The 27,935-nt window shown below is 35.5% G+C and overlaps 3 protein-coding genes, 1 non-coding gene and 1 pseudogene across 4 annotated transcripts in view; 1 reads left to right on the top strand and 4 right to left on the bottom strand.

The window, feature by feature from the left end:
* Nucleotides 1-7,903, bottom strand: part of LOC113863181 (abrin-a-like) — a 30,023-nt gene extending 22,120 nt beyond the window's left edge. Inside the window, 3 exon segments of the mRNA XM_027496653.1 lie at nucleotides 5,984-7,140; nucleotides 7,143-7,761; nucleotides 7,833-7,903. Of these exon segments, the coding sequence (XP_027352454.1) occupies nucleotides 6,068-7,140; nucleotides 7,143-7,755 (1,686 nt within the window). The 5' untranslated portion in view covers nucleotides 7,756-7,761; nucleotides 7,833-7,903 and the 3' untranslated portion in view covers nucleotides 5,984-6,067.
* On the top strand, nucleotides 240-2,399 carry LOC113862214. Its single transcript, XM_027495320.1, has 4 exons — nucleotides 240-371; nucleotides 462-1,265; nucleotides 1,398-2,198; nucleotides 2,316-2,399. Exons 1-4 carry the CDS (start codon nucleotides 240-242, stop codon nucleotides 2,397-2,399), a joined length of 1,821 nt encoding a protein of 606 aa, XP_027351121.1.
* On the bottom strand, nucleotides 627-733 carry LOC113864040. The gene has a single exon (XR_003504647.1). It is a non-coding gene; the product is annotated as a small nucleolar RNA R71 (small nucleolar RNA).
* Nucleotides 7,904-10,621: 2,718 nt separating the features above from the next.
* LOC113862213 lies at nucleotides 10,622-23,641 on the bottom strand (annotated as a pseudogene).
* Nucleotides 23,642-24,243: 602 nt separating this feature from the next.
* LOC113862211 lies at nucleotides 24,244-25,065 on the bottom strand. The gene has a single exon (XM_027495319.1). The coding sequence runs from the start codon at nucleotides 25,063-25,065 to the stop codon at nucleotides 24,244-24,246; it is 822 nt and encodes a 273-aa protein (XP_027351120.1).
* Nucleotides 25,066-27,935: the final 2,870 nt, after the last annotated feature.

Below are 27,935 nucleotides of genomic sequence, written 5' to 3'. Positions count from 1 at the left end.
ATTTCTTTAATCTTAAATTAACTTTTCTATTTATTATTATTATTATTATTATTATTATTATTATTATTATTATTTTGCTTTTAATATTTTTTAGGTCCTGATTTTTCTGGTGCATGACCAGAACCCGTTTTGCTACATTATTCGAACTTGACCCAGAGATAGAGAGAACTTTGCGAAAAATTCAGAAAGAGAGACGACTGCTAGTTCAGAAGGAAAACACACAAAACCACATGGAAGGAATGGCGAACAATGAAGATCAACCATGGACCATGTTCGATTATGCTCGTCCATCATTAACTGGAACAGAATCTAGCATTGTTCATCTGGATATGCAAGGGAATTTTGAAATAAAACCCAGTGTTATTCAGATGGTTTAGCAGTTTGTCCAATTTGATGGGTTACAAGATAAAGACCCCAATGCTCACATTGCAAATTTTCTGGAGATTTGTGATACTTTCAAGATTAATGGAGCTACTGATGATGCAATCCGCTTGAGGCTATTCCCATTTTCTCTCAGGAGTAGAGAAAAACAGTGGTTGAACTCTCTCCCACGAGGATTTATCACTTCATGGGAGGCTATGGTAGAAAAATTCTTGGCGAAATATTTTCCTTCTGCGAAAACTGTCAAAATGAGGAACGATATCTCTTCCTTCTATCAGTTGGAGTTAAAGACGTTATACGATACATCGGAGAGGTTCAAGGAATTGTTGCAAAAATGCCCACATCATGGGATTCCTGACTGGCTTCAAGTGCAAACCTTCTACAATGGGTTGAACCCAGCCACAAGACAAATGATAGATGCTGCAGCTGGGGGCACTCTGAATAGCAAGACACCAAGGGCTGCACAAGAACTGTTTGAAGAAATGGCAATGAACAACTATCAGTGGAGCTCCACTCGATCCAAACCTGCAAAATCAGATGGGATTTATAATCTTGATGCAGTAACATCCTTGGCAATGCAAGTTGAAGCCTTAGGGAAGAAGATTGATGGTTTATCTGTGAACTATCCAGTTGCTCTGGTGATGAGATGTTATATTTGTGGAGGTCACCCTAATCATGAATGTCGAGCTACTCAGGAAGAACAACATGCCAATATAATAGGAAACATACCACCTTACCAAAATTATAATGGCATGAATAATCCGGGTTGGAGGAACTATGCAAACCAACTATGGAACAACCAACAACCAATGCGGAATAACACACTCACAGGATTTCAACAAGCTTCACATCCACCACCACCCCCAGCTGAAAAGAAGTCAAAAGTCAAATCTTGAGGAGTTGATGACCAAATTCATTCAAACTTCAGAATCTCGGTTCCAATCCACCGAGACAGCACTAAGAAATCAACAAGCCTCTATTCATAATCTAGAAATTTAGTTGGGTCAAATTTCTAGACTCCTCTCAGAAAGACCCCAAGGAAGTTATCTGGCAATACTGAGACTAATCCTAGGGAACAGGTCAATGCAGTAACATTAAGGAGTGACAGAATATTACAAGAGAAGGGGAAGCAAGAAACAGAAAAAGATGCAGTTGAAGAGGAGGATAAATGTCAAGAGGAGACTGTGAAAAAGCCCCCTGTAGTGAAAGAATTCATACCCCAACTTTCCTACCCAGCAAAATTGAAGAAAGACAAGGATGATGAACAATTTGGTAAATTTCTGTCCTTATTTCGTCAACTTCATATTAATTTACCATTTGTTGATGCCTTGGAACAGATGCCCAAGTACACCAAATTTTTGAAGGATCTATTGTCCAACAAGAAGAAATTGGAGGAGTTGGCCACAGTAACTCTAAATGAAGAATGCTCAGCAATTCTGCAAAACAAGATGTCCAAAAAATTGAAGGATCCAAGGAGTTTTAATCTTCCTTGTCTCATTGATAGATTGATAGTTGATAGGGCTTTAGCTGATTTAGGTGCTAGCATTAATTTGATGCCATATTCTATTTTTAAGAAATTAGGTTTAAGGGAACCTAGGCCAACTAGGATGAGTATTCAACTAGCTGATAGGTCAATTAAATATCCTAGGGGTATCATTGAGGATGTGCTTGTAAAAGTGGACAAATTTATTTTTCCTATTGATTTTGTGATTCTTGATATGGACGAGGACACTGATGTCCTCTTGATCTTAGGTCGTCTATTTTTAGCTACTGCAGGGGCTATAATTGATGTGAGAGATGGAAAGTTAATTTTGAGGGTTGGAGATGAAAAAGTCACTTTTAAAATTCCTGATGTAATAAAAAAGTCTTTGAAACAAGATGATTCTTACTACTTTATTAATGTAATTGATGATTATGTCTCTGATTGTGCACAGGAATTCTTGATTTCAAACCCATTGAAAAGAAGCTTAGTTCATGATAGAGGAAAAGATTATATGAGCTTGGAAACTCAAGAATAGTGGTGTCATTTAGAAGCCACTAAGCCATTATGGAGAAAGAGAGACTTCAAAGTTTTGGAGTGGAAATCAGAAAAGCAACCCAACCCATCCATTAATGAACCACCAGATGAAAAATTGAAGGTCTACCATCATAAATAAATCAAGGGAGGTAAATTATTTCAAAAAGGTGATTTAGTAGTACTGTTGTACAACTCTCGCCTCAAATTATTCCCAGGTAAACTCAAATCCCGTTGGTCTGGACTGTTTACTGTGCATAAGGTATTTCCTGGTGGTATAATTGAATTAACTCATCTAGAAAAAGGAAATTTTAATGTGAATGATCATAGGCTGAAACTATACCAGAGGGGTCAACTACAAACTTTTGCAAATGAGGAGTTTAAACTCCTCCATGTTGAATGTTGAATTACATTGAATAGTTTAGGTTAGGTAGGTTTAGTTTATTTTAATTTAGTTATTTATTTGCTCATTTATTTATATTTTGAATAAGCATCCTCGCCCCAGCATGAAGCCCATCTCCTTCTGACCACTTTCTTAGTATAGATGATGAAGACTCAGATGATGCGCAGTTTAGTCTGCAATTAGGAGTCTTAGTTGTTGAATTTTTTACTTAGGTTATTTTTAGGATTTAAATTGCTTTTGTCTGTTTATTGTTTCTGTTTCTTTATTGCATTATTTTGATCGTTCTACTCCTCTTGTCATTCTGAATGAGTTAAATCTCCTTATAAATCAATTTTAATCAGGTTTCCTCTCCAATTGAATCCCAGATTAGCTTTGCTTCCCGCGACTCTTTGCTTATTTATTTACTTTTCAGGGAAGTTTCAGTTGCACTTTAATTCTTATATTTGATTGAGGACAATGCAAATCTTACAATGTGGGGTAGATAATTATAGATGTTTGAACTGAATTATTGTTTTATTCTCGAGCAATATTGAGTCAATTTTATTGTTGCATTAGAGATGATATTCCTGAAAATATAATAAATAAATAAACATCACACACAGTTATTCTGGTTATTCGAATTGTGTTTTAAATTGTTTCTCGATTGAAGTATCATTAGACTTTTCTGAATTGAGGATCTTGAATCTATGCCAAATTGTTTAAAAATGTTTGAAATTAATAAAACCAGGAAAATCTGAAAAAATTGGGGCTCTGCTCAAAAATAAAAATAGGAGCATGTCATAGAAGCATATCTAGTTGAATGTGGATTGCAGGCAATGTCCAGATACCACATCCTATAACCCCGAAATTGTTTGAGGTACCGATGTGGAAAGCAAGGGGTGGAATTTCCATTAATACCTTGTGCTAACTGGGATGGAGCATAAAATGCACCCTGTTAGTCGATCATGGCTCACAGTGAAGAGAATTAAACAACACCTTGTGGAAGGATTCAAAGTTTTGAATTGAATTTTAAGAGCTAATGGTAGAGAGGTCCTTATTCAGTTCTGTCTGAAGTTACAAAGGGTGAGAGCAAAAGAAGGCACAATTTGATGTTTAAGAATTACTGTCCCTCTAAAAATTAAAAAAAATAAAATCAAAATAACAATAATAAAAAAAATTCAAGAATTTGATTCTTTATTGTCAAGGGTAAAATTGATCCATTTCTTTGCTTGGGGACAAGCAATCATTCAAGTTCGGGGGAATTTGATGAATGCTTTCTATACTTGATCCTACATTATAATTCATGAATGATAATTGAGAGTTTTAAACTATTCATTGAGAAAATTTACTATTATTAATTTCATTTTATTTATATTTCAGGAAAAAGAATCAAGAAGTGAAAGCTTTAAAAAATATTGGGAATTAAAACACACAAAGAACCAGAGATATACATGGGCAAGTACATGCCCGTGTATATGAGCGTGTATCTCACTAGTCACGTCAATTGAAGTGTATCATCAAAACCAGAGATGTACACGGCCAAAGTACATAGCCGTGTACTTGGGCGTGTACTTTTAACATGCATCAGAATCTAAATTTCTGCGAGAAGATGAGCCCTTGGGCCACTAATATAAAAGGAAACTTGGCACATAAACCTAGAGGAGACAGTTTTGAAGGGAAGAAAGACTCAGAGACGGCTGGAGGATGGGATCAAGCATTTTATTTCATCTCTTTTGTAATTTTAGTTTGAAGATGTTTAGGTTCTAATTTTTCTTTGAGTATATAGACGTAATGAATCCTAATTGACCAAATTTTCTGGAATTCTTGTAATGCTATTTCATGTTCTTTTCTCTTGGGTTTAATTGAGTAGTATCAATTGTCTTCCATCTTGTTTTCTTGTTTGAATTTGAGTAAAATTCCTGCATGAAATTAACATTGCTCAATTAAAAGGACTTGAATGTATTTCTAGAGATAGAAAGATGTGAGTTTTCTGTATTAGGATTAACCCTAATTATGGAATTCATAATGACCTTAATGCAACCTAGGAGTATTAATTAAGGAAGAGATTCTGATTGATCAACTGATGGTAGGAATCATTATCCTTGAGAAAGGTATTGATTTAATTTAGAATTTTCTACAGCGATAAGGGTTTGGAACTAAGTTGTTGAAGAAGAATTTCTGTTATTTGGACACTTAGGAGGATTTACAGTCTAGATACTTGCCTATTTCCCTTGAATACCTTTAGCCATAATTTTCTATAATTTATTTTTATAAGAATATATGTTCCTTTTAATTTATTATTCTTTTAGTTTTAGCAATTTCATCAACAAAATTTATTTTTTATATCTATTAACAATTACGCAATTAAGGAAGAATTTCTTAATAACAGTCCCTGTTGATACGACACTTGGTACTTAAATTTTCATAATATTACTCTGACAACGGGTATACTTGCCTAGTAATCGGTTTTTACACATCACACACGGCTTATACATACATAATTTTAAGCCATTTCACACCACAACCAACATACAACATCACATTCAAAGCACAGAGACGCTGCAGTTACATGAATACATCATCAGTTGTAAAAAAAAATAGGTATGCATCCAACATAGGCCTAACACTGGTCATGCTTAGAAATTTATAAATTTATATTGTTAAGAAATATTATTTTAATCAAGAGTACTATAATAAAGTAAACATATACAAAAATTAAATAATCTTAGTTTTTCAAAACATTATCAAAGTAGGCATTAATATAATGTTATAACAGTCACTCATAAGATAACCAAAGTTTAAGGTAGTTCCACTTTGTTGATAGTCCTCTTCTTGTAAGGGCGGCATCTCTCTTAAGGATAACTCCATCTAACGAGTAGCTCTCCCTTGACATACATTATGTCGTAATTAATCTCGACCAAGGCAACTCTACCTCGTTGGATGGGCTCTTCCATTGAATAGGTAGCCCTCTCCTCCTGGAGTATAACTAAGTGCACCTAAGTCATTATTTCCGCTAACAATCACATAGTTCTAACATATCTCCTCTCAAAAATATTTATATAACGAAGAGTCGCTCTCTCATACATAAATCAAATTTATTTTCAATAATAAAAGTTTCAACACATATATCTCACATAGGGTCTTGCTAAAACATAAATTTATTATTTAAGCACATTAGAAAGATTACAAGGCAGCATGAAGCTCACGACTGTTTCTGGAATCGATAGATTCCGTCACTTATTTAAACATTAGAGAGGCAGATAGCATTTGCCTCCTCAGACATGAAGCCATTAAAACAAAGTAAGCCATATTTGGTTAGGCTTACCGGTGTATGGCCAAAGTATTATCTGTTTAAGACTTGGATCAGAGCCTTTCACATCCATCACCATGTCGTCATATAAACTATAAATGCTACCGTCATTTTTAAACACCCATCTTTGACTAGCCCATCCATTGCTGCAACCCATCAGGACAATGGTAGATCCTTGTTTGTGGTCTTTAGAAGTTAAACAGTTGTTTGTATTTTGCACTGAACGTATAGACCCATCTGTGTAAAGTGCCCATTGCTGCTCCTTCTTATTGCTATCACAGTCAGCCATCCACACGTTACTTCCCTGAGCTTGCAGGCAGAGATCCGAATACCCACTGATTGAAGTTACGAAAGGGCTTGTGTTATTCCCTGTACGCCAGCCCTGTCGCATTAGATATTCGTTCGTTTGCACGGTGAGTGTCCCTCCCATGCTACTAGATTCAGCAGTCAAGGCCAAGGCAGACTTTGGATTGATGATGGTTCCATTGTCCCATATTTCCCAATAAGTGGCCTCTGCTACTGCCGAGGTACAATCATATATCATGACATAACTCCCTGGAGCATAACCGTATGTGGTTAAACACTTCCCCTTGGACCTTATCGTCTTGTCACTTTTCAAGGTCCACAGCTGGTTCTCTTCAAGCCGGTCTTTACATTTCCACATTATGATACGATTGCCATTGTGATAGCCGTTGTCATAGACATCCACGCACATCCCATCTCGACCACCAATGCGCACGGTTGGTTCATAACGAGAGCTGCAAATCTTCGATTCTTCGACAATTGATCTTATTAATAGAGGTGATTGGTTTGCATTTGGCGGATTGCAGACAAAAAGCATCAATGCCAGAACTGCAACTGTTGGGTGTGACAAGGAATCTACAATAACGGGTTCGTTACGAATATTTGTTAAAGTGACCTGATTTGGAAAAGTATCTTGCACGGATTCTTGAACACCTCGTGACAGATTATCCCAATTGTTCTCCAAACTTATCATGGCAGCATCAGGTTGAAATGCCGTACCCGTTTGGATGCTGACACGAACCCGGTTTATATGTATCTAAATCGAGCTGCTTCTGCAACCATTTGGATTATGACAATCAGGGTACGAGCTTTTTCTTCATTGTCATCGCCCCCACTTCGAAGAAATGATATCCCATGTGTCAAGGCCTGTAACCCTAGGGGTATTTGCTGTCTAGACTGATGAGCCCATCTCTCTAGATCACCGTAAGTACCATAAAAAGGAAGTGAGTGCTGGTCCGTGCCAGTGAAAAGGTAGTCAGATGCAGATGATGGGGCATCACGGAGGAAATAGGACTGAGTTCCTGCTCGGTATGCTACAACATATGCATTAGTCACATCGATACCTACTTCGATAGATTCCGTGTCCGAGTTTGAGAGTTCGACTGTAATATATCGATTTCTTTCTTGCAATGTTGTTGGATCTGGAAGCACAGGTATGTCATGTATCAGCCCACCTCTTAGTCTCTCTCGAAGCGCTTCAATGAACTGCTTGTAGCTTTGTGAAGTGGCACCTTCAGTAGAAAATTTAATGGGCCGGTCCTGATTTGTTGCTCCTGGAGGATTGGTTCTTGCGGCACATCTCAGTGCAGAGAATGAACAAGTCCATGCAAGACATAAAATCAGTAGCTTCAAAGTTTTGTCCATTTGAAACTGCATGCAGTTGCACCAAATTTTAGCAAAATATGTAATGAAAACTAAAAGAAGTAATTCAAAATTTAAACCTGAACCTAACTGTGAGCGAACCTTGTTGATCCCACTTGCAGTAAAATAATGGATGCTGTGCAATGTTTGGTGTGGCTTGAAAGGTGCGGAGTCACTGTGCGCTTTATAGGCAGAGGGATCTTGGACCATTGGTACTACCTCAGCATAAAAATAAAGCCTGTTTTTGGAGCATTAGTCTGATTTGGACAGAGTGCATAATTTACCTAACAATTTTGGCAGCAATGGTTGGGACCGCATGATATATAAACATCACCGTTTAGGCCAGCCAGCGGTTGCTCTTGCTCACCTGAAAGCCTGGCATGAGATACATATATAGACATCACCGTTTCGAAAGAAATCAGCACCGAAAGAATACTACAGGAATCTTTTACCACAAAGGGTTAGGATATCCACGAAGAAGCTTCAATGGAGTGATTTGCAGCGAAAACAAGAGATTAATAGAAGAAAATAACAAATAATGAAAGAAAAAAGTAATTCATGTAACAAGGATACAACCCACATTATGAGAGAAATTTATAATTCTATCTCTTTTAGTGTAATTTCAAACTCTCTTGTAAAATGCCTAAAACCAAATACTCTCCATGATTCCTTTGACTCTTGAAAAGAAGTATAGTTACAGATTTCAAAATAATTTATGAAATAATTTTATGACTTTGGACTAACTATATCCATATTTTCACATGATGACTAAGATATATATCTACATTTAAAAAATAAAACCACTTTTATCTCGAACTATAGACTCGTATACTTTGCTATTATTCAAGAGATTACACGGATCACGTCTTGAGTTTACTCATCCTTTAGAGATATTGGTCGACAAAATTCAACATGAATTTCAAAATGAAATAAACAAATATTGAATGGATTAAAAATTTATTTTTATCGCAAAATCTAAAATAAAAACATCAAGTCGAAAAAGAGGCCCTGCTTTTACAAGAGAAATAAAAAAAAATATGATTGAATTAGTGTGATAGAAGAATATTTGAATGGCATAAAGAGTGTTATGATAAAGATAAGAATTAAAAAAGAAAGTATTAACAGTGGAAGTATGTAGCGACAAACAACGATATCAAAACAAAATGTTCCAAGGACAATAATTGCCACCAGCAAACAATCAATTCAACATTAAAAAAGTTGTATTTTTTTTTTTTTTGTAATCTTATTTATGAAAAAATAATTATTCTATTCATTAAAATTAATAAAACGTACTTGTATATCATAAATTTATATTTTATTTTAAAAATATTAATAATATTAAATAGTTAAATTAATATATTATTTATTCACTATTTTTAACATGTACATAATTACATAAATAAGAAATTATAAATAAAAATTGTTTACTTGAAAGTATAAAACTCAATGCAGTTAAATGCATTTAATATCATTAAATATTATAATTTTTAATAAAAATACAATTTTATATTATATAAAATGTTGTAAATGTTAGAAAAATATTATATATTAATAAATAAATATTATCCATTTATATTGGACAAAGGATAGGATATAAATTTTGTAATAAATAGAGATATAAAAGAACTTAGCAATTAATGTATTTAAAAAAAATATTTTTTATAATTAAGCTAAGGTTAAAAATATAATTTTTTTAAGCATTTAAATTTTGAACTAGGTTTAGGTGCAGTTGGGTTCCACATAAAGTTTAAGTATTTACACCACAGGTGATGCGTGATTCTCTTTTCTCTAAAGCTAATCTTATTATAGAAGGAGACTAAATCATATTTTTAAAAACAATAAATGTATTTTTTGTAAAAAGAAGATAGAGAATATTGTTTATTTATTCATAAATTGTAGTTTTGTAAAGTCCATTTGGGAGGATATTTCAGCTTAGTTGAACTGTTTACTATGCTCTTATTCTTCCTTAGTATATAATGTCATTGATTTTTCTGAGTTGCTATCGGGTAGGAAACAATGGAAAGTTGTCACTTTGGTTAATTATTTGGAACTTGACATTGTAGTGTATTTACAAACATAAAAATGAAATTATTTTTTCTAATCATGAATTGGATCCCTAAAAGTGATAGAGGTGATTAAATTGAAGACATGACAAGCACTTACAGCTAAAACAATATGTTTCTCATTCATTTTTTACTGTTTTGAACCCATTCTTAACATGAAATTGCTTATTTTTGCATAATGACATAGAGCTATTACTTGAAAGCATACTTTCCTTCCTATTGCATAAGAGAATGTTAGGTTTAGAAGAGACTGTTTTGGGATAATTTGCGAGAATTATTACATAGTGTTTAATACTTATAGATATGGGCTAAGCATCTCTAGTACTTAATTAATAAATTTTTTGTACTTGTAAATAAAAGCTAAGGCTAAAAATATTTTGATGGTTATTTTTTTATGAATAAAATCAAAAATAATATTTTGTACTTGAGAGGAACTCACTGAACATGAGAGTAACTCACTGAACTTGAAAATTCTCCCTGTAAATTTCTCTTTGTATTTATAGAAAAAATAAAGCTCTCCTAATCATTATTAATTTCCTTACCAATTTAAAATTTTATATCAGTTTTATATAGCTTTTTTTTTTTTAATCAAAATTCTATTTATCTATGCTATTCTTGCTTTAACTATGATCTCAGCACCTCTGGTATAGTTTAGATCTCATTTGTGAACATACCGATTTGGTTCAAGAATTAATACCTTTATTCCATTTATTTCATATAAAATTCATGCAACAGTACAGCAAAGTAGTGACACTGACACATCACACAAGAAGATATTCTTGATTCAGATTTGTTAATGTCGACACTCATAAATCTGTGTTCTGATGTTGCCACAAGAAGGTAGCATTAGCATTCTCGTCACTGCAATAGAGGCAAGGATGTTGTTCAAAACCTTTGTGTTTGTAGGATCTTCCTCGCCATCATAACAACCTCTTTGTTGCTTAGCTGACACAGATTCTCCTTTAACACCATCTGAATGGCATTGCTGAATGTTCCATAGGCCTTTCCACCACGCACATTTGGGTTCATGTCTGCAGAGGTTTCATCAGCTTGGCAACCACTCAACAGAATCCCCTCATCAGGCCTCAATGGTTCCAAAAAATCATGATCAAATAAAGGTAACCGAAACCTCAAACTGGCTTCTGAGCCAAAGAATTCTAACATATGGGTTCCAATGTCTGTGGTGTTTATTTTTGTTAATGATGAGAGGTGTTGCAATATGGACTCAAAAGGGATTGTTTTTGGGGTATAGCTGAGTTTCAGTGCGCCATTTTTGTTAACCATTGAGGATGGTCCAATCTGTTCCTTCTCTTTGTCAACGAGGCCATCACTATGGCATGAATCTGAGAGAATCGTGAGACTTGCTCCCTTTGGCAGCCGGTTCACTAGTTGCCGGAAGTCCAAATCTATTTTATATGACATTAACAATAGAAAGAAATGCGTCAGTTGCATGTGATATTCTAAATGATAGAAGGGTCACACTTCAAATATTAAAGGTGTATTCACTATTTTGTAGCCTCCTCTTAAGTTAGTAACACTAGTTTGGGTAAGTTTCTAGATAAGTTTATAGACGAAAAAATTAAAATAAAAAATTAATAATTTTTTTAAAATAATTATCATTGTTTTAAATAAATTAAATAATATAAACTTAAAAAAATAAAAAAATAAAAATTAATTTTAACTTATAAAATGAGTTTGTTTTATTTTACTAGATAATTTTTTATCGTATGTAAGATCTTATAAAGAAGTTTATCTCATTAAAAAATGTAAGATCGTCACGTTAAAAAGAAAAAAAATTATATTTTTATTAAAAAGAACTCACTAAAATTAGTTTTGAACCTACTAAATAAATTTAATAAAAATTATCTTTATTTCTCCTACATAATAACCTGTTAGGATTTTCTTTAATCCATTATGTAATTTCTATTAAGTAATGACTATTATGAAATTACTTTTCCCTTTGAGATCTTGAATTACATTACTCTCACAATACAATATATGGTTCTCATACAATTAAGGATTCAGAGAACACTAACCTGAATCCATTGTTCCTTGATGTTACCTCTCTCTTTGATATTGTTGATTCCTTGATATTTTCCCCAACTCTTCCTTCTTCTCTCAGCTCCTCTCAGATAGTTGAGAGAAAGTTCATTTATGCGTTTACCGTGAGCTCACTCAGAAACCGTGAGAGTGAGAAATAGGAAATGTCGTAACCTTCATTTGGTAACCGCTCTTTAATTTATATGAAGGGAGAGGGGAGGGTTTCCTTATAATTGTATTTACAATTATACCCTCAATGACTTTATATTTTATATTTAACCACCATCATATTAAATCATTAATTAGAGTCACGCTATAAGTTACATAGGCCACTATAACAAGATTATTAAAATAATCTAACAATCTCCCACTTGGCCTATGTGACGACTTGATGATTCAATGAACTGTAAGTGCACATATCATTGATAATATCAAGTCATCATCTTTTAATGATTTAAGTTAATCGGATCATGGCGGTCACAAGTCATTTGACGACATGATTCCTTCCAAGTATCACAGAACCAACTCAAATCAAAACAGCTTTAATCAGTCATACTACAGACTGTAACTCTGATGTGTTTTTAACACTTAACCTGTTATCAAACTCAAACCATACATGTACATTAACACAATTCAGATAACAAGTAAACAAGCAGAAACAATACTTTTACTGAATACCCAAAATGTCTACAATAATATGAGCAAAACAATCTATACACATATATGTGAATCACACAATCATGCTAACAAGGACTTGTCTATAATGCCTATTCTACCAACATGGCCAGAAAACGTTTTAGGGGGCAATCCCTTAGTTAGCGGATCCGCTATCATTAAATCAGTACCAATATGCTCAATAGACACTTTCTGTTTTCGCACTTTATTCTACCAACATGGCCAGAAAACGTTTTAGGGGGCAATCCCTTAGTTAGCGGATCCGCTATCATTAAATCAGTACCAATATGCTCAATAGACACTTTCTGTTTTCGCACTTCTTCTTTCACTAATAAGTATTTTAAGTCCATATGCTTTGATCCCTTTGAATACTTATCATTCTTAGAGAAGAAGACAGCTACGAAATTATCACAGTACATTCTCAGCGGCTTTTCTATATTATCAACAATACCAAGCCTTAAGACAAAGTTCCGCAGCCACAAAGCATGAATAGTAGCCTCAAAGCATGCCACAAATTTCACTTCCATGGTAGACGTAGCATTAATGGACTCCTTTCCGCTCTTCCATGAAATTGCACCTCCAGCTAACAAGAAGATGTAGCCAAAGGTCGATTTCCTTGAGTCTACACATCCAGCATAGTCTAAATCCGAGTAGCTAACCACTTCCAGTTGACTAGATCTCCTATAATTAAGCATGTAGTCCTTGGTGCCTTGTAAATACCTAAGGACTTTCTTTGCAGCCTTCCAGTGGTCCATTTTGGGATTACTTTGATATCGGCCTAACATTCCAACAGCAAAACTGATATCAGGCCGAGTGCATGTCTGAGCATACATTAAACTCCCGACCACTGATGCATAGGGAATAGATTTCATTGTTTTCTGCTCCAACTCATTCTTGGGACATTGCATTTCACTAAACTTGTCTCCCTTTTGAATTGGAACTACCCTTGATGAGCACTTTTCCATTTTGAATCTCTCTAGTACTTTGTTGATGTAGCCTTTCTGAGACAATCCTAGTAATCCTTGTGATCTATTACAAAATATTTCTATTCCAATCACATAGAAAGCCTCACCCATATCTTTCATCTCAAAGTTCTTAGAGAGAAATTCCTTTACATCATGCAACAGTCCAACATCATTAGTAGCAAGAAGAATGTCATCAACATACAGGACTAAAATGATGAACTTACTCCCACTGACCTTCATATAGATACACCAGTCAACAATGTTCTCTACAAAACCATATGACGTGATGGTATCATTGAACTTAAGATATCATTGTCTGGAAGCCTGTTTCAACCCATATATTGATTTCCTTAACTTACACACCATACTTTCTTTACCTGCGGTCAAGAAGCCATCCGGCTGATCCATATAAACTTCCTCTTCCAAGTCACCATTCAGAAAGGCGGTCTTTACATCCATTTGGTGGAGCTCTAAGTCAATATGAGCCACCAAAGCCATAACAATTCTTAAAGAGTCCTTCTTTGAAACTGAAGAAAAGGTCTCTTTATAGTCTATGCCATCCTTTTGAGTGTATCCTTTAGCAACAAGTCTAGCCTTGTATCTCTCAAAGTTTCCTTTTGAGTCACGTTTGGTCTTTAAGACCACTTGCAACCGACTCGTTTTGAACCTTCAGGCAATTCGACTAGATCTCATACCTTCAAGCAATTCGACTAGATCAAATTACTACTAATAGCACTCTCAGCATGAAACAGAGATTCACCACCAGGTATTTTAGGTACCTCAATAAGATTTGATTCAAAGCACACTTAAACATAATATATACCTTTCCTTTCGAACCAAACCTTTCTCTTCGAACAATCTTTCTTGAAGTGATCAATCTTCTTGCAGAAGAAGCACCTCTGGCCCTTTTGGATTTGGCCTTAACGAACCTTTAATAAGGTCTTATCCTTCTTGTCCTTCTTACCTGGCTTAGCCTTGCTACTACTAGCCCCTTCGTGAAATGTGAGATGGACGGAGTGTTCTTTCACCTTTTCCAGCCTCCCTTCCTCCTGAACTAACATGGTCTTAATTTCTTGTATGTTCTATTTATCCTTAATGGTGTTGTAATTCACCTGGAACTGACCAAACTCAGGAGGGAGTGAGTTCAAAACGAACTGTACTAGAAAGAATTCCTTTACCTTTATGCCCATTGATTTTAGCTTTGCTGCTTGATTGATCATGTCAGTCACATGGTCATAAATAAGATGTGACCAATCAAACTTCTTAGTAGTCAGCTCAGTCAACAAGGTGCCTGTAATGGACTTGTCAGTAATGTCCGATTGTGCATATTTTTTTACTTTTGCCATAAATTTCCTAGCATTTTCAGTCTTTGGCATTGATGGCTTCACATTTTCAGCCATAGTCATCTTCAGCAAGCTTGAGCTCAGCCTATTCAACCTTTCCCAAGCCTCACTAAGAGTCTTTTCCTCTTCAGTACTGGTCTCTGTGATGGTTGCGGGCTCTTGTTCCATAATGATTTCTTGGTCTAAGTCCATAACACCTAGTTAGAATCTAACTTCCTCATCCTAATCATCATAATTGAGCCCATTGAACTTGACTACGTCATTACTCATGTCATACGTATTCATAGGGACTGAATCATTTAACACATGCTTAAACATTTATGCTTTGAATAAACTTAATGGATTCAGACAGTCAACCGTCATCAATTATGTATCTAAGTTTACCTTTGGGTAACGTCTAAATACACAATTTATCTATAATGATGCTAATAAACAACTTTAATTGACAACTAGTCACTCAAACCAATATGCAAGTCATCTTTGGATATACAAACATATTATGAAGTGCTTACATGTCTCCTTGATGTCATTAATCATATACAATGATCCACCTTTGGGTGATATCCTAGCGTTATAATTAATGAGCTAAATTGTTCACTCTTTGTTTCCATGTAGCATCAAACAATTTTGAACAATTTATAACACAAAATTAAATGCTTAAAGAACTTTTAAAACTAGGCCACTTTGGTGACTAACAAGTTACCCTTAAAATTAAGCACTAAATTGTGAAGTTCTCATTATGATAATGTAATTTAGAATTAATTAACTTGAGAATTTAATCACTTTGGTGAGTAAAATTCACTTTGATGTAATTCTAAAATTATCTATATATTTTAGGAATTATATTCCTTATTCTGCCGTAAAATTCCTATGCACGACCGTGCTTTTACTTAATGCATGGTTGTGCTTCGATGAAGTAAGGCCATGCTCATCTCTGATGCATGCCCCTGCTTCCTGAAGCATGGCCTTACTTCTTGATGCATGACCGTGCTTATAATTGATGCATGGTTGTGCTCACAATATGCAAGGTCGTGCTTATAATTGATGCATGGTTGTGCTCACAATATGCAAGGTCGTGCTTCCATTATGCAAGGTCGTGCTTCGTGGAAGCATGGTCGTGCTTGTTCCTGATGCGTGGCCCTGCTCCTTGATGCATGGCCCTGCTCACTGATATATGGCCCTGCTCACTGATACATGGCCCGGCTCATATTGCAGATTCAAAATCCAATGTTTCTAACTTCCAAAATCTTAGGGTTTTCAATTATTGAATCCAAAGCAATTATTCAACATCAAAATAATGCCAATCCATCATATTAAATACCTAGGGTTCATGTAATTTGGGGAAAACTTTAATGGAGAACCAATCTTTTATGGAGAATCAACGAAATTCACAACTTATCTCTGATACCAACTGTTAGGATTTTCTTTAATCCATTATGTAATTTCTATTAAGTAATGACTATTATGAAATTACCTTTCCCTTTGAGATCTTGAATTACGTTACTCTCACAATACAATATATGGTTCTCATACAATTAAGGGTTCAGAGAGCACTAACCTGAATCCATTGTTCCTTGATGTTACCTCTCTCTTTGATATTGTTGATTCCTTGGTATTTTCCCCAACTCTTCCTTCTTCTTTCAGCTTCTCTCAGATGGTTGAGAGAAAGTTCATTTATGCGTTTACCGTGAGCTCACTCAAAAACCGTGAAAGTGAGAAATGCCGTAACCTTTATTTGGTAACCGCTCTTTAATTTATATGAAGGGAGAGGGGACGGTTTCCTTATAATTGTATTTACAATTATACCCTCAATGACTCTATATTTTATATTTAACGACTATCACATTAAATCATTAATTAGAGTTATGTTATAAGTTACATAGGCCACTATAACAAGATTATTAAAATAATCTAACATAACCACGTGATATTATTCAACAAAATAAAGGATCGAAATCCATAACAACTAGTTTTGTTACAGGTACTAAGAATATTACAAGTTTCTTAGAATTCCAATATTAGGATGCCAAGCTAAGTTTAATTAACAGTTATCAACCACCAATTCATAGTAATGCTAGAATTAATTACATGGATACCCAATATTTTTTTTTATCGTGTGTCAAAATATCTAAATTTTTTCCTTTAAGCTAATTTTGAGAAACAAGTGATACCAAATTTTTCAATAAATAAATCGTAAGTGTAGTATAGTTGACACGACTCACCGATTAGAGTTGAAATTTCACCTAAATTTTATGATTTTTTAATACGATACATGACCTATCAACTAGTTTTTGAAAATGAATTAGGCCTATTTATTAATAATATGAAAATGATTATTTATATTACATTACTTTTGTAGTAAAATTGCATTTTAATGCAAAAAAACAGTATTGGAGATTTGATTCAATTCTAAGCAATATCTCAATATTCCCTTCACGTGTGAGAATAAAACTCAAACACCTGAAAATGATTGGTCACCTGATTATCCGAAGAAACAGATAGAACTAGCTAAAGCTAGGGTCATTTGCCTATAAGTCAGCTGATCCTTTCAGAATGAATATGTTGGATCAATTAGAACGAGTTCATATTCTTTGATTTTAAGAATTATGTCTATCCATTTTAATACGAATAGTTGGTGCTTTTTTAATATTTTTTCTTATATTTGGATTATATACTTTAAACGTTTCTACTGTGTTTTTTTATTCCCTGTACTTTTGAAATCTTTCTATTTAGTTCTTTTTTATTAAGCAGTTTGGAGGTTTATACTAGATTTATTTTTTTATTTATTTTTACCGTTATTATTCAATTTTCTTTGTTTATTTTAAAATTTTAAAATTATAATTTACTTTTGAGACTTTATAACATACCCTACAAATTATATGAAAATGATCTATAGACCCATCCGCAACATTGGTAGGAGAATTTATAAAAACTTTTATAATTTCTGTTATTTTTTCATTATCCAAGTTTATTGAAAAATCAAGATGACAATTAAATAAAGTAAAACCGTCATGAAAATTACTTTCTAATGCTACTACTATTGAATCTTATATTATATATACCCTCATCTCTCATAATAATATAAGAATAGGCATATTAATTCTTTTCTAATAATTCTTTTTTTAAAAGTGAAATTTATTTATTATTTGTTGTTCTTAGTTGTGAATATTGTATCACGTGGATTTGTTCTTCTAATTTTGATTCTTAAAAGGGTTTTGAATTATAAATTTTTGAAGGTTTTATTTTTGGTATAAATTAATTATGTAATGAGTTTCTATTTTCCCTATTAAAAAATTTTGTATAGACAGAGAAGTTCTTACTTTTTCATTTTGTGTTTTTATTTCTATATTAGCCAAGCAGCAACATCAGCCTCTATTGTCTCCCTCGATCAACAAGCTTTATTCTTACAAAACAAATTACAAATGATGGCATCTACAAATTTTGTCCCAATAGAAGACAAACCTTTAGCAAAATGACACTCGTCAAAATGAGAGCATGTTTTGTATCCTGCAAAGAAATACAAGTATCACATAGCATAAAGTTCAGTTTTGTCTACTGTAGTGACGAAACTTGCATGATTTATACACATGGCACAATACTACAAGTTCTGTCTTTTAAAGGGACACAACTTTTGCAATTTTGACACATAACTTGATCCTACAAATTTTGTATCATGTATAGTATTCATTGTTTTTGTGACACGCATATTTACCCTCTAGTTAAAGTCATGTAGCTACACTCAATTATAAAAAAAATTATATATAAATAGTGAGATTGCATATGTTGGATTTAAATTTTCCATTATGCAAGGTCGTGCTTCCATTATGCAAGGTCGTGCTTCATTTTCTGTCTGTAATGTGCTAAACACATAAAACTACGCCTCCCTCTTCTTCTTCTCATTTTGCATAATTTCCTCTCTCTCTCTCTCTCCAGGAGCTTCAGTTTTTTGGCCTTTGCGAATGATTGGAACATTCATTTGAAAGATAATTTGTATCATTGTGTTCCCAGTATGATACTTTAACTTTTAATCGGTTTAGTTTTTTTATTTTTGATGTATTTTAAAGACTTAAAATTTCTAAGATAGAGTTGTAGGATTGGAAGTTGTATGACTAAGGGGACAAGCGTAGAGGTCCTTCTCCGAACTTGATTATTGTGTGTTGTAGGATTGTTTGTATTTGCGAAATTTGTAGAATATGCATGTTGTGGAGTTACAAGGGGATGTGCTCTAGAACGGTTTAGGATTGTGATGTGTTTGTGTTTTATGCATTGATTAATATACTATTATATAATATATTAGTTATGTGTGGTGAAAATTTGACTTTTGTAAAAAAATGGTAAACAAACATAAGGAAATTAACATGTATTGTCACGACCCCTTCTTGTAAGGAACCGAGAACATTATTTGTATATCACATACTTATTTAAGATAAATAAATAATAGAGAATATAAGTATGAAATTCTCTTCTCCTTCAAAATAAAACAAAGTTTTCTTACAACAAATATCCAACAGAATAACATAATATTACATTTAGTTCATAATATTCAAAATACCCAAAATTATACCATACAGCTCCCTCTACATGAGGTCTCAAAATATAAGGAAAAAGGACTTTGATACAATATTACTCGACTCCAGCTTCTAACATTTCTTCACTGGTTCCTCAGCCTGTGAAGTATATGCAACACTTGCTACATCTGCTCACGTACCACCGTACGATCATCGCAGTACACACACACACAACGACATAGAAAGAAATGCAAAGGTGAGCTTACAAAAATAAAATAAAATCATATATGTAGAGCAAAATATTTCTCACAGCAATAACCCCATGCATTTCCCGCCCATCTAATGCACAACATGAAAACGGTTTCCAACTGGTTTCACAGCTAAGTAATCCAGAAGGAACTGAGCCGGTCCGGGAGCGACCCATTCTGGTATCTGGATCCAGACAGCACAGCAGCTCAGCATGAACTTACTGTTACACGTCTACCCACCTAAACATGTAACTCGGCTCTATAATGATGCAAAACATATATCTCAGCATGATGCACACCGCTAAAATTATTTTAACAGCTCAGCTAAGACAAGTTTAAGATAGATCAGCCAAAATCTCAGCATTTTAAATCAATTAACAGCAGTTACAGCTTAGAAAATAGCTTTAATTCAATAGATCTAACAAAATCATATCAAAACATCTTGAAATAGCATATTAAACCGTTCAAAACGTAGTTCATAGGTTAAAGCAAACTCTCCTTACCTCAGAACGATGATTCACACTAGATCTACCGAATATTACTTATTTTATAGCAAGTTTCACCGAAGATTTAGCTTTAGAACGGAGTTTCTCCTAAGAACTTCATGAACTTATATGAGAAAGAGAAGAAGAAGAGAAACGAACAGTAAATTTAGCTTCAAACTTAAAGAAACTTACTTCAAATCTCTCAGAATAGACGTAGAATCTCATATCTGACGAGAAATCTAAGTTTAGGAGGGTTTAATATGAGAGAAAATGGTGGTATTTGGACTTAGAACCTTTTGAGAACCTTGGAAAGGAATGAAGAAATGAAAATTTCGTGTGAAACCCCCTTTTTATAGAAAAATTTCAAAATTTACTGTTCACCGCCTTACTGTTCATGCCGGAAACACTGTTCAGAGTACTATTCATGCTGAAAACACTATGCACGCGTACTGTACACGCACTGTATGCATATGTGACGTCAGCCATGACGTCAGGATGATGTCACTAATGACGTCAGCAGTCACTGTTCATACGCGGTTTTTACTGTTCATACACGGTTTGTACGCGATTTGCACTGTTCATAGGCAGTTTTACTGTTCATTCGACAGTGTTCATATGATACTGTTCACTTGTTTTTTAAAAAAAAAAAACATAATTCTAAACTCCATCTAAATTTATTCTAATACCAAATAATCCTTCAATTAACATTGAACAAATATAAAATATTATAAATTAGTCAATGATAAATCACAAGTCTGGCAATTCTCCCCCCGAAAATAAATTTTTGTCCTCGAAAATTTCATCGCTCAGAGAAAAGATGAGGGTACAACTCTTTCATTCTTTCCTCTAACTCCCCTGTGGCATCACCAGTTACTGGGTCCCAAACAACCTTTACTAACCGAATAGTCTTGCCTCTAAGTTCCTTAACTCTAGTATCCTCGATACGAGCAGCTGGGACCTCCACAGACAAATCATCTCGTAACTCCACAACATCAGGCTCAATTACATGAGATGAATCAGAAACATACTTTCTTAGCTGCGATACATGGAAAACATTATGTAGTCCTAACAACTGAGGTGGTAACGCTAATTCATAGGCTACTGGTCCTCTACAATGTAATATCTGATACGGTCCTATGAACTTAGGTGTTAACTTCTTGGCTTTTAGGGCACACCTGTAGTGCATGATACTCTCAAGAATACGTGATCACCAACTTCAAATTCTAGAGATCTTCTGCGTCGGTCAGCATAAGATTTCTATCGACTCTGGGTGGCTCTCAGCTTTTCTCTAATAAGTTCAACTTTCTCCTTAGTTTCTTGCAGCATTTCAGGCCCAACCATCAAATGTACTCCATCTTGGAACCAACAGATAGGGGTTCTACACCTTCTACCATACAGAGCCTCAAATGGTGCCACATCTATACTCGAATGGTAGCTATTATTATAAGTGAATTCTACCAAAGGAAGCATATCCTCCCAATTACTCCTATGCTCTACAATACAAGTCCGCAATAAGTCCTCTAAGGTCTGAATAGTACGCTCAGATTGACCATCTGTCTGCGGATGATATGTAGAACTCAACCTCAACTGTGTGCCCATAGCTTCTTGGAAACTCTGCCAAAACTGGGAAGTAATCGAGGATCCCTATCAGAGATAATACTAGAAGGTACTCCGTGTAACCTGACAATCTCTCTAATGTACAATTCTGCTAATTTCTCCAAGCTAAAGGTCATGTTAATTGGCAAGAAATGCGCACTCTTGGTTAGCCTATCAACTATGACCCACACGGCATCGTGATTTTTAACTGTTCTAGGTAGATGAGACACAAAGTCCATAGTCACATGGTCCCACTTCCACTCTGGAATTTCCATCGTCTGCAACTCTCCTGGAGGGCTCTGGTACTCCGCCTTTGCCTTCTGGCAAGTCAAACAAGCTTTAACAAATTCAGCTATCTCTCGCTTCATGCCTGGCCACCAAAACATCTGCTTTAAATCTTGATACATCTTGGTAACACCAGGATGAATGTTGAGACTACCCTTATGTCCTTCTTCTAGAATTGCTCTCTTTAATTCAGTATCTCTAGGGACACAAACTCGACCTTGGCATTTGAGAATACCATTAGCACCTTCACTAAAACCCTTTGCTTTATCTGTCCCTAAGAGAAATACAATCCGACATAACATCGGATCCCACAGTTGTTTGTCTTTAATTTCCTGTAAGAAATTATTAGTCACCACAATTCGGCTGCAACTAATCTTTTCAGGTGATAAGTCCACATGTATCTTCAGGTCTCAGAATTGTTCTACCAAAAGAGTTTCACTAACTCTTAAGGAGAATGCCTGAACCACATTCCTACTTAATGCATCAGCCACCACGTTAGCTTTTCCTGGATGGTATTGGAGCTGAAAATCATAATCTTTAATGAATTCCACCCAACGTCTTTGCCTCATATTTAACTCTCGCTGATCAAATAAATACTTCAGACTCTTGTGATCACTATACACATCAAACTGAGCTCCATAAAGATAGTGCCGCCACACCTTCAAAGCAAAGACCACAGCAGCTAACTCAAGATCATGAATCGGGTAATTTCACTCATGAGTTCGCAATTAGCGAGATGCATAAGCTACCACTCTCTTATCTTGCATCAACACACATCCAAATCCCTGATGGGAAGCATCACAGTACACCTCAAACTGTCCACTAGTATCAGGGAGAATCAACACCGGCGAAGAAGTTAGTCTCTGCTTCAACTCATTAAAACTTTGCTCACATTCCTTAGTCCATACAAAGGGTTGATCACGGCGAGTTAACCGTGTTAATAGTGCAGCTATCTTCGCAAATCCCTCTATAAATCTCCGGTAGTAACCTGCTAGGCCCACAAAACTACGAATCTCTCTGGCTGTCTTAGGCCTTTCCCACTGCAACACCGCTTCAACTTTGGAAGGATCAACTATAATTCCCTTAGCGAAAATAACATGACCAAGGAATTTCACTTCCTCTAGCCAAAACTCACACTTAGACAATTTAGCATACAATTGTTTCTCCCTTAAAACACTAAGTACAGTCCTCAAATGCTCTGCATGTTCCTCTGACGAACTAGAATAAATCAAAATATCATCAATAAAGACTACCACAAATCGATCCAGGAAAGGTTTAAAGATCCGATTCATGTAGTCCATAAACACAGCTGGAGCATTTGTGACTCCAAAAGGCATCACTATATACTCATAGTGGCTATATCTAGTGTGGAAAGCAGTCTTAGGAATATCTTCATCCTTCACTCGGATCTGATGGTACCTAGACTTCAAATCAATCTTAGAGAATACCTTAGCACCTCTCAGCTGGTCCATCAAATCATCGATTCGTGGCAACGGGTACTTATTCTTAATTGTCAACTTATTCAACTTGCGATAATCAACACATAATATAGAACTCCCGTCCCTCTTTTTCACTAAGAGAACTCTGGTGCTTCCCAAGGTGATACACTCGGCCTAATCATCTGTTTCTGCATTAGATCCTCGATCTGCTCCTTAAGCTCCATCAACTCCTTCGGCGCCATTCTATAAGGTGCTACAGACACTGGCTCAGCTCCAGGAATCAAATCTATAGCAAACTCCACCTCTCTACGTGGAGGTATTCCAGGAATATCCTCTAGAAAAATCTCAGGGAATTCTCGTACTACTGGTATTGACTGAAGGCTATGCTCCACTTCTGCATTCATAACTCCCAACAAAACAAAACAAGATACTCCCTCACCTAAGGATGTTTCTACTTGGCGAGTAGAAATTAATTCCACACAGCCTTGCTGTTCAGGAAAGATTAAATACCTCCGGCCACAATCAATTAGCACACGATTGGCAATTAGCCAATCCATACCCACGATTACATCTAACCCTGACATCGAGATACAAATAAGATTTACTTTGTACTTTTGTCCCTCAATTACTATGGGACACCTAACACAAACCATTGAAGTCTTAATCGAACTTAAAGTAGGTGTCGATACTACCAATTCACATCTTAGATCGCTCAAGGTAACCCTAAGTTTCTCACACAAATGTCTGCAATAAAAGAGTGCGTGGCTCCAGAATCAAACAATACAGAAAGAGAAGTACCTGCCACTATCGCTGCCGACCCTTTCGACTGAGATGGTTGAAACTGTTATTGGCGTAGCGACCGACTGTGGGGGCCCTTCTTAACACCCTTACTTCCATTACGATAGCTACTAGCAGCTCTACTAGATGGAGCCTTCCCAACTCCACCAACATCCTCTGCATTAAGACTCTCTATAATGGTGGCTTGATCCACCAAGTCAGTAAATTTAGTGATCCTGAGTGGAATCAAAATCCTCTTTATGTCAGTTCTCAGCCCGTTTGAAAACCTCTGACATCTCCACTCCTCTGAGGTCGGGTGAGAATAAAATCTGTAAAGCTGCTCAAACTGTATTGCATACTCATAGATTGATGAGTTTTCCTGCACTAAGTTTAGAAACTCCCGCTCTTTGGCAGCACGAACATGGGAAGGGAAAAACTTTCCCAGAAAACTACTTCTAAATACAGCCCAAGTGATGACTTCACCTCGGGCCTCCAGCATAGCACAAGCTCCGTGCCACCACATCTCTGCATCCCCTGTCAGCATATAAGTAGCATATAACACCTTCCTCTCCTCGGTGCAACCCATAGTTAAGAAAATCTTCTCAATCTCCCTGATCCAGAGTTCAGCAGCATCTAGTCCATCTACCCCCGTGAATTGAGGAGGATCGTTCTTCCTGAACTCTGACAACCCATGGTATTCAGGAGGAGGTGCAGCTGAGGCAGTAGCTGCTGCTGCCTGTGCTGCAGCAGCGGCTTGATTTGCAGCTTGCTGCTGCTGAATCATATCTAGACTCTGCCTAACAGTGGCTGCCATGTCCTCCATGGCGTGAGCCATTTGGTTCACATCAGCAGGAGGAGGGTTTGTAGCAGATCTTCTTGGTCTAGCCATCCTAATATATAGACTAGCTTAGATTACTAACGTTTAACACATTCAACAATACCACCACATAGCTATATTCACAGATTCAGCTTACAGTGATATATTCATATTTAGTATATCATAACAATTTAATCAGTTTAGCACTGAGGATAACATCATATTGGCATTCACACAGCATAGCAAACACACTTATCTCAGCAATCATTTACAGCTTAGCTTAACAACCTATTATTCACGCAGCATGAATTGCCTATAGCTCACCCCAGTATCATATACCAAAATTTTCTACATCTGTCGTGTCTGAGAACCGAGGTGATCAAGCTCGTTCCCTCACAACCTGATGATTAGAAATTATGATATATGATTCACAGCTAAAATTCACATGTCTAATATGCACAACTGACGCCTAACAACCTCACCCCGTAGGTTTTCCTAGACCATGCTCTGATACCACTAAAATGTCACGACCCCTTTTTGTAAGGAACCGAGAACATTGTTTGTACATCACATACTTATTTAGGATAAATAAATAATAGAGAATATAAGTATGAAATTCTCTTCTCCTTCAAAATAAAACAAAGTTTTCTTACAATAAATATCCAACAGAATAACATAATATTACATTTAGTTCATAATATTCAAAATACCCAAAATTATACTATACAGCTCCCTCTACATGAGGTCTCAAAATATAAGAAAAAAGGACTTTGATACAATATTACTCGACTCCAGCTTCTAACATTTCTTCACTGGTCCCTCAGCCTGTGAAGTAGATGCAACACCTGCTACATCTGCTCACGTACCACTGTACGATCATCGCAGTACACACGCACGCAACGACATGGAAAGAAATGCAAAGGTGAGCTTACAAAAATAAAATAAAATCATATATGTAGTGCAAAATATTTCTCACAGCAATAACCCCATGCATTTCCAGCCCATCTAATGCACAGCGTGAAAACGGTTTCCAACTGGTTTCACAGCCTAAGTAATCCAGAAGGAACCGAGCCGGTCCGAGAGCGACCCATTCCTGTGTCTGGATCCAGACAGCACAGTACAACAGCTGGGCATGAACTTACCGTTACACGTCTACCCACCTAAACATGTAACTCGGCTCTATAATGATGCAAAACATATATCTCAGCATGATGCACACCGCTAAAATTATTTTAACAGCTCAGCTAAGGAAAGTTTAAGATAGATCAGCCAAAATCTCAGCATTTTAAATCAATTAACAGCAGTTACAGCTTAGAAAATCGCTTTTATTCAATAGATCTAACAAAATCATATCAAAACATCTTGAAATAGCATATTAAACCGTTCAAAACGTAGTTCATAGGTTAAAGTAAACTCCCTTTACCTCAGAACGATGATTCACACTAGATCTACCGAATATTACTTGTTTTATAGCAAGTTTCACCAAAGATTTGACTTTAGAACAGAGTTTCTCTTAAGAACTTCATGAACTTCTATGAGAAAGAGAAGAAGAAGAGAAACGAACGGTAAATCTAGCTTCAAACTTAAAGAAACTTACGTCAAATCCCTCAGAATAGACGTAGAATCTCATATCTAACGAGAAATCTAAGTTTAGGAGGGTTTAATATGAGAGAAAATGGTGGTATTTGGCCTTAGAACCTTTGAGAACCTTGGAGAGGAATGAAGAAATGAAAATTTCATGTGAAGCCCCCTTTTTATAGAAAATTTTCAAAATTTACTGTTCATCGCCGGAAACACTGTTCACCGACTTACTGTTCATGCCAGAAACACTGTTCAGAGCACTATTCATGCTGAAAACACTGTGCACGCATACTATACACACACTGTACGCGTAAGTGACGTCAGCAGTCACTGTTCATACGTGGTTTTTACTGTTCATACACGGTTTGTACGCAGTTTCCACTGTTCATAGGCAGTTTTACTTTTCATTCGGCACTGTTCATACGATATTGTTCACTTTTTTTAAAAAAAATAAATAATTCTAAACTCCATCTAAATTTATTCCAATACCAAATAATCCTTCAATTAACATTGAACAAGTATAAAATATTATAAATTAGTCAATGAAAATCACAAGCCTGACATATATTAGGGGAGATTATACAAAAATTTATATTAAAAATTTGTGTAATGTATAATAGAAGGCTGCAAAGTTTTATAATGTTTTAGAGGCAGCAAACAAGCCTTTATGGGATGGGTATGCGCATTCAGAGTTATCTTTCGCAATAAGAATGTTAAGCATAAAGTCAAAAGGCAATCAAAGTCATAGTTCATTTGATCAATGGGCTACATTAATTAGTGAGCTTAGTCCACAACCTGACTCAATCCCGAAAGACTTTTACCATGAAAAAAATTGGTTTCCAAACTTAGATTAAAAGAACTCAAAATTGATTGTTGTTTGAAAGGCTACATGCTGTATTACAAAGATGATGTTTTGAAAAATTACAAATTTTGTGGAGAGCCTAGGTTTAAACTAAGAAGATGTGGTAGAGATGGTAAACATAAAGATGTACCACAAACTACAATGCATTATTTGCCTTTAATTTCTAGGCTAAAAAGGTTGTATTTGTCTATGAGTTCAGCTCCTTACATGATGTGGCATACTGAAAATAATAGGAGTGATGGGATAATGACTCATCCATCTCATGGTGAGGCTTGGTAACATTTTGATCAAGTATATCTTGAGTTTGCATCTGATCCTAGAAATGTAAGGTTAGGGTTATGTGATGATGGGTTCACTCCAAACAATCAATTTAATAAATCATATTCTTGTTGGCCTATTGTGGTTACACCTTTTAATCTTCCTCCTGAAATGAGCATGAAAATTCCATAGTTGTTCTTGACTCGTATAATTCCTGGTCCAGAAAATCCAAAGGCTAAAA

The sequence above is a fragment of the Abrus precatorius genome, unplaced genomic scaffold, assembly GCF_003935025.1.
Source record: "Abrus precatorius isolate BTA unplaced genomic scaffold, Abrus_2018 Scaffold3, whole genome shotgun sequence".
Lineage (NCBI taxonomy): Eukaryota > Viridiplantae > Streptophyta > Magnoliopsida > Fabales > Fabaceae > Abrus > Abrus precatorius.
Note: the sequence above shows the minus strand (reverse complement) of the source record. Positions and strands in the feature narration are given on the sequence as shown.